This window comes from Vicia villosa, unplaced genomic scaffold, assembly GCF_029867415.1.
Source record: "Vicia villosa cultivar HV-30 ecotype Madison, WI unplaced genomic scaffold, Vvil1.0 ctg.000253F_1_1, whole genome shotgun sequence".
NCBI lineage: Eukaryota > Viridiplantae > Streptophyta > Magnoliopsida > Fabales > Fabaceae > Vicia > Vicia villosa.
In genome coordinates this window covers 625,362-632,626 of record NW_026705106.1, presented here as the reverse complement: position 1 = coordinate 632,626, position 7,265 = coordinate 625,362, and the positions used below count along the sequence as shown (strand labels likewise).

General features: G+C 35.0%; 1 protein-coding gene across 1 annotated transcript; it reads left to right on the top strand.

The window, feature by feature from the left end:
* The first annotated feature begins 1,996 nt into the window (after positions 1–1,996).
* Positions 1,997–6,135, top strand: LOC131625992 (uncharacterized). Its single transcript, XM_058896821.1, has 9 exons — positions 1,997–2,307; positions 3,660–3,829; positions 4,011–4,115; positions 4,268–4,324; positions 4,469–4,549; positions 4,854–4,888; positions 5,117–5,206; positions 5,313–5,472; positions 5,805–6,135. The coding sequence occupies exons 1-9, from the start codon at positions 2,136–2,138 to the stop codon at positions 5,907–5,909; spliced, it is 975 nt and encodes a 324-aa protein (XP_058752804.1). The 5' UTR covers positions 1,997–2,135; the 3' UTR covers positions 5,910–6,135.
* The last annotated feature ends 1,130 nt before the right edge of the window (positions 6,136–7,265 follow it).

Here is a 7,265-nt window from a genome sequence, read left to right as displayed (position 1 = left end):
AGCGAAAAGTAAAATAAGCAGTAAATGAAATTGACTTTGTAACAAATATGAGTAACATGCTAGGGATAGTGGATGACTGACAATGTAACAACTCTGAAATTTCTATTGCAACAACTTATTTTCAATAATCAATTACCGGTTCTTAAGGTTGTTTGATCCTAAGTCCTTAGTGAAAAAACCTTTGATCCTTCATCCTAAACCTTAAGTCCTTAGAAATTTACAATGAAATCAAGCAATTAGTTATCAAGAATATCCGGTTGCTATAAGGTATTCCTAGTCCTAGGTAATATCTATTATAGCATATTCTCATGAAAGCATTATCATTGGTGGTCCGCCTAAATGATAATCATAGATCAATTCCAATTTGTCCGAAAGGAAAAGCTTTAAAAACATCAAGAGAATAAATTAATAATTGAAAACATGATAGTTATCGCAATTGCAAACTCAGAGTCATTACAAAGTGAAATCAGAGCCACCCCCTAGCATTGGGGGGTTTAGCTACTCATGGTAATCAAAGAAAACTCAATAATGAATAAAGACATTACAAGAAATTTGAGGAGATTGAATCTTCAATTGCTTCCGTTCATGAAGACCTTCTTCTCTCCCAAACCCTTGCTTTCTCCAATCTTCTATTGTATTCTTTTCTCTAATCTGTCAAAAAGTGTCTTCTCTCTTGCCCTCTAGTTGTTTTTATAATCAATCTTCCATTTAGGTTGAAACCAAATGCCAAGAATACCCTTAATGATCCCATTTGAGTGAGGAAACTTATAAACATATATTCAGCCCGCGCTCATCAACACGGGTCGTGTTTCTGCACGCGGGCGCCCGTGTTTCTGCACGTGGGCCGTGTTTCTGCACGTGGGCGCCCGTGTTTCTGCACGCGGGCCGTGTTTCTGCACGCGGGCGCCCGTGTTGATCCTCTAACTTTGGTTCAAACTTGCATTTCCAGCCACATTTCAACACGGGCCGTGTTTCTGCACGCGGGCGCCCGTGTTGACCTCTGAAATCAGCTTTTTCGGCTTCTTTTTGTCCACTCGTGCGCGCCACAAGTTCCTATGATCACACGCATCAACCTATAACACTAACACTACCAAACAAAGGCATAAAGAAGATCTTTTGACATAAACTTTAAACCAACTGTAATGCAATACTATAAATTAGTAAATATGATAAACTTAACTTAAAAAGCAATAAAACAACCGAATGTGTTACCGAGATGATAAATTTGTGCCGGATGAAAGACATAACTTACTAGAAATGGTGACCGATCACTTACTCTTTCTCTTGGTCGCGAGACCTTGTTTTTTTTTTTATAGGTTTTCTTCGGTATTTTCCTTTCCCTTCTTGTGAGATAAATAAATATTCGATGACGACTTCATTGTTTTGATTTGTCCATTTGCTTCAATGGTCCCCTCCTAGTTTCTCAAACCCTTGATGTACATGTACAAATAATAAAAATCTAAATCTAAATTAATTCTTTTTAAATATAATAAAAAATAATTTAAAGTTACTTATAAACATGAATATATTAACTTAATTTTTCTTTTGCTTTAATACTAAAATGTGAGTTAACCAAGCGCTTGGGCTCGAGTGGCAAACGAGTCTCTGCAAAGGACGATATTTGGGGAATACCGAATTCGATTTCTGGCAGAAACAACAATTGGCCAGTGCACGTGCCTCCGTAGCACGAGTCGGATTAGTCGATCTACCATGTACGTCGGAACCGGTGCGGAAAAAAAAAAAAACTAAAATGTAAGTTTGAAAAATGTTCCGTTTTCATTACTCCAATTTAAAGAAACTTTAAAATTAAAGTTAAAAATAAGAAAATTTAAAATAAATTTAAAACCCTCTTTATAACTATTTATTTTCTAACTAAAGAATATGTTTTTTTTTTTTTTATTACCACCGATTTAACCTGATTAAAAAGTCAATTATGTTGTTTTGGTCCTCTCTATTGCAGTTGCGAGGATATATTTTGTCATTGATAGAATGATTGAATTTAAATTAAATAATTATCAACTACTTTTCTGATTTGTTTTTGGCCAACGGTGCCGAAAGGATCAGCCAAGGGAGTGGAGTGAGGGTAAGGTTGCTCTCTCTCGGTTGTTGCTGTTTCCGTTCTATCCATCTATGCTATGGATACTCTTTCAAGGATTAGATTCCTCTCCAATTGTTACACTTTTCAGTTCCCCAAAACCCCCGCATTATCTCCTTTCCCAACTGCTTTTTCCACACCCACACATTTTGTGCCACCACTAAGAGCTGCTCGCACCACCACCACCGCCACCACCACTACAACCACTACAGGTTAGCATCTCTCTTCATTTCCCCCCTTATTTGGTTGCACGATTTTTAGAGCTCGCATAGAAATTAACAAGAGAATAGGATTAGAAGAAAGAGAAGTTTGAAGTGATAGTTTTCATGGATAAACACCTTGTTGATACATTCTACTTGAGGGTTCATCTAAACAAGTCAAAATTTGATGGGACATTGATGACCTCCTTGCTTATGGTATGTTTGGATTGGTGCTATGTGATGGAATGAAATGGAGTAGAATGGTAAGTCATCAGATTCCGTTGTTTGGACTTACGAATAATGGATGAAGTAGAAAGGAATATGATGAAATTCATTTCATCCTATTCCATCCCGTCATTCCATTTTCATTATGTCTAATTTGGGGTGTATGCAACAGGATGAACTAATTAATTATGTTTCATTCCGTCGAATTAACAAAAATACACAAACAATGAAACAATGAAATGCAATATCTGATCCGTTCCACTCCATTCCACAATTTTCTTTAAAGTTGTTGTATTGTAGATTTCATAATTGGGTTTCAATTTTTCACCCCAGACCTTATTGATTAAAACCTAATCAGGTTTATTTGACATTCTTATCACTACTTTCTTTTTTATTCTAGGGCCTTTTCTTTCCATTCAAAATATTATTAGATATAAAAACTGTTCATGAGCTTTCATTTAATGGCTTAAGCTTTTGGGAGGACTGTCATGAATCAGAGTCTATTTGACCAAGTAATCAAGGTAGACCAGTATGAGCATTGTCCTCACCTCAAGCCCAAAAACAAGATTTTTGCATTAGATTAGATGCCATAATTGAAGTTGAAATTTAGCACATGATAACATTGCAGGGCTGACCCAACCTTTGAGCAAGTAAATCAAGGGCTTTAGGCCCACCAATATTTTAGTTAAGTATACATGTATTGATATAATAGCTTATGTTAAAAAAGCCTTTAGTCTAATGTTTAAGGCTCCAGAAAAATGCTAGCACTTCATATTCTAATTTTAATATTTTTTTTCCTTAGTTAGGTTATACAGTTTTGTAGTTTACTTTCAGCCTCACATTAACATTTGCTTTAGGCTACAAATTTGTTGGGCCAGTGCTGGCGCGTTGTCCGCTATTCAAATCCAAAAGAGTCTGTTGCATGGGGATGGGAGGGTTATGTTTAACTATTCATCAGGGTTTGGCAAATAATTCAACCTTGTAGTTTCTATATTTATTGAAGTACATGTTCTGGCACCACTACTCTATTCTTTTAGCTCCTAGAGAAATAACGACCATTGGCATGGCGTCCTATTTTTTCATGTCATTTGTAATATGTTTCTGCTGAGACCTAATTGGTCGAAATTCATAATGTTTAGTGAGTGATGTGGACGAGGAAGTCTTGCAAATATTTTTGAAGGATAGGGAATTAAATGGGGATTTTGTATCAAGAACTTCTGATTTAATATGGAGAATGAACATCAGAAACTCTGGTGATTATGACGTTAGTGAGCTCACCGACAACAACAATTCTCAACAAACAGAACAGGTGCAGCTGACTCATACTCATTGTATCTAATTTCAAAATTCAAATCATTCTGATTCAATTTTTTATTATCGAGTGAGTCAACTTTGAAAATTCGTTGCCTTGTACCTATCCGGTTTCAAGTTCTGTATATGGTTTCTTCATCAGGCAATTCAGTTTCATGCGATTCTTCTATTACTTGTAGATCATAGAGACTAACAGTGATGGCGGTTTTTTAAAACTTTCAAGTACCCAAGAGTGGTTATTAGGTGACAATTCTGCACCAATAAACAGGAAGATGACTGCCAAGGTATGGTCTTCCTTAACAGAAAGTTGAAAACTGGATGTGAAATTGACACATTTTTTTCAAATAATTTTAAAGTTCATCTTCTTTCTTGATAAATAAATAATAATTCAATCATCATTTTATAATATTTGATGCGTCGCTTCATATATCAACAGACAATCCAAGACAACAGAGCAAGACTCAAGAAACTGGAGGCACTCAAATATCAATCTGTATGATACCTCTCTTGACTCAGTATGTTCTTTATTTGCTAAAGTCAGTCACACTTGCTTCAAGGCATGTAGGTTTTGATCATTCATAATTATTCTTATATTGTGTTCAGCTCCTGATTTTTAAATTGTTGTTTTTAATTTTAGCTCAAGAGAGAATTACTACTTCTCTCCGTGGGTATTGGATTCGCTTGTAGTGGATATTGCTTGGTAGTTTTTTCTGTACAGGTAAAGTTTACATTTGCATACATTTGTTTTTTTATTCTCGTCAACTTGCTGTTATAATTCATGACGAGATAAATTTAATGCTTCTTACCAGTCAATTATGATCTTTCGTCATAACAATATTAAAATTAGATGGATGCTATTACCAATGTCTTACCATAATGGTTTAACTTTAACCACCATAGTGTGAGTTCCAAGTTATCTCCGTCCTTACCCAAAAGTTTGCACATCCGTAGATGTTGTCTAAGTTCATAAAAAGAAGTTTCGAGCATCTATGTTGAACTAATGTTTGTATCCAACCATTCAGGCTGCTTTAAGTTATGCAGTTGGAGTCCTTTTCAGGTTTGTTATTGGATTTTGCTATATTCTTTCTTGTTGAATTTTTTGATGAGTTTAAATAGATTTGAGCTTGGCTCAAGAGTATAAAACTTTACGAACAGCACTTCATATGAGTTTATGAAATTAATTTTGAAGTGCTGTCAAAGTAAAACTTTTTACATTTTCGCACAATCACAAACCATCATTTATATTATATTTTAGCACATCACTGATATGCCATTTTCAATGCAGTTGCTTGTACCTTCAGCTCTTGTATCAACACGCGGACAACATATCAAGTGAAAATGTTCCTCAAATATTCATGAAAAAGAAGTCGAAAAAGTACGAACGAAAACTTTCGCTTTGAATATGTTTTAGTCGAGCCAGTTAGCATTCTGTGTTAATATTTTCTTATCTGTTGTTTTGATAAAAAAAAATTCTTGCTCAGAATTGGTATAAGAAGCGAGGACCTTAATGATTTTTTCGAGAGAACGATCAGGGGTAGCGGTATATCACTTTCATCTCCAAGGCTTGTGATCCCAGCAGCAATTTACGGACTTTGGGCTTTGTCTCATCAGTCTTTTACCAATGACTTGTTTGATTTTCAGGTAAACCTTGAAAACATCAAATTATGTGTACTGTTAAAAAAAAGCACTTTCTTCAGAAATTTGGCTTGCGTGCAATCAGAAATCTATACATTCGCGTAGTCAGGATATCGGTGATTGTTGAATAAAAAATAGACCAGGCTAGATTTTTAGTTAAATTTTTATTATTTTTGAAAATCAAAATTTGCATGATTACTGCTCTGTCCATTCTTGATCCCACGGCCACCGATGTTCTAACTGCATGTCTGCACGAACTATGATGGTATGCGATCCAAACTATTCAATTACTGTCTAACACATCGGTCATTTTGATTCTGTCTTTTCTTCACCCACAGCTTGTGCCGGCCATGGTTGGGATGTTTGTATACAAGGCTGCTGCTCTAGTGCAAGTTTACAGAGACAATAAAGAGTTAGGCTTTGAATTTCCAGAAGATTATTAATGAAGGAAGACTCAAGTGACTGAAATGTTTATTTAGCTATGTTCAGCAGATCACTCTATTTCCTACATCCTCAAATATTGGAAAAGGCCTGCTGCATCCGGAACGGAGCCCAACTTACATTTATCTTGTAACAAAAATGTCATATAGTATGTACTATATTATACTACATAATATTATATATGAGAGTGGAAGATAATTTGAAATGATAAAAAAAGTCGTTAAGTAACCATAATGTACGAGTGGAACTGAGATGTAAATGAGTTTGCAATGTTGTTTATTTGAGGCACCGAATTTGTGGTTTGACAATCATGTGATCATAAGAAGTCATCCAATGCAGGGTGACAAAGTTGTTTCTTTAACTTTAGAAAAATGTTGGTACTTAAATGTAATCATGGATGTTACTGTCCCATTCAATTCAATGTTCGTTACGGACGAATGCCTATTCCAGCAATGATGTACGAGGGATCCAATTACTAGTGTCTTTACCGAACCATGTGTCAATAATAACTATCATTAGACATGATCAGATGATGAAATAACATTAAGGTGGTGTCAAAGTGTAAAATTTACCTGGAAAATTCTTTACCGCATATTCATAAAATAAAAATTTAGTTTAATTGTTAAATTGTTCTTACAAGTAAGCGACTTTTTAGTTTTCGTCTCTATTTTTTTATAAATAATACTAAAATGTTAAAATCTTTTTGATATTATTAGTTCCTAATGTTAAAATTTTAGACCAAATCTAAAATTTATCGTTGGAAAGTAGAGGTGATTATTTTATTTTGGTCTAAACAAGATGAAAGAGCTATCTATTCTAGGATAGATAGAGTTTTGGGAAATGTAGAATGGATGCAAAAACATGTGAATACCACTCTTACTAATATAACACCGAATGTTTCGGACCACGTGATGCTTGTGCTGCAGGAACATGGAACCCACCATATCAGAAAGCATCACTTCAAATTTCTTAACAGTATTGCTGATTTAGAAGGCTTTCAGGCATTGGTCAGAACCAGCTGGAATGAGCACTTGAGGGGGAGACCTATGTTTGTGGTTTGGAATAAACTACAGAGACTTCAACCCGTACTGAGAAAATTAAGCAAACCCATCAATGATGTGAAACTGAACATAGTTGCAGCTAGAGAAAATCTGCTAACTGCCCAAATCAATTTGATCTTGGACAGAATGAATTCTCACAATATTGAATTGGTAAAAACTTGTTATGCATAGCTAATTAAATGGCAGGATATGGAGGATAATGTCTTGAGGCATAGGGCAAAAATCGAGTGGTTGAAAAAGGGTGATGGGAATAACAAATATTTTCATGCATACATTAATATGAGAAAAAGATCCAAA

Bases quoted from the DNA above. Each gene is read 5' to 3' on its own strand.
- LOC131625992 (XM_058896821.1), top strand. From the start codon at position 2,136: ATGGATACTCTTTCAAGGATTAGATTCCTCTCCAATTGTTACACTTTT. The intron at 3,830-4,010 runs GTGCAGCTGACT...TATTACTTGTAG, and splicing joins ATTCTCAACAAACAGAACAG to ATCATAGAGACTAACAGTGA. The intron at 4,325-4,468 runs GTATGATACCTC...TTTTAATTTTAG, and splicing joins AGGCACTCAAATATCAATCT to CTCAAGAGAGAATTACTACT.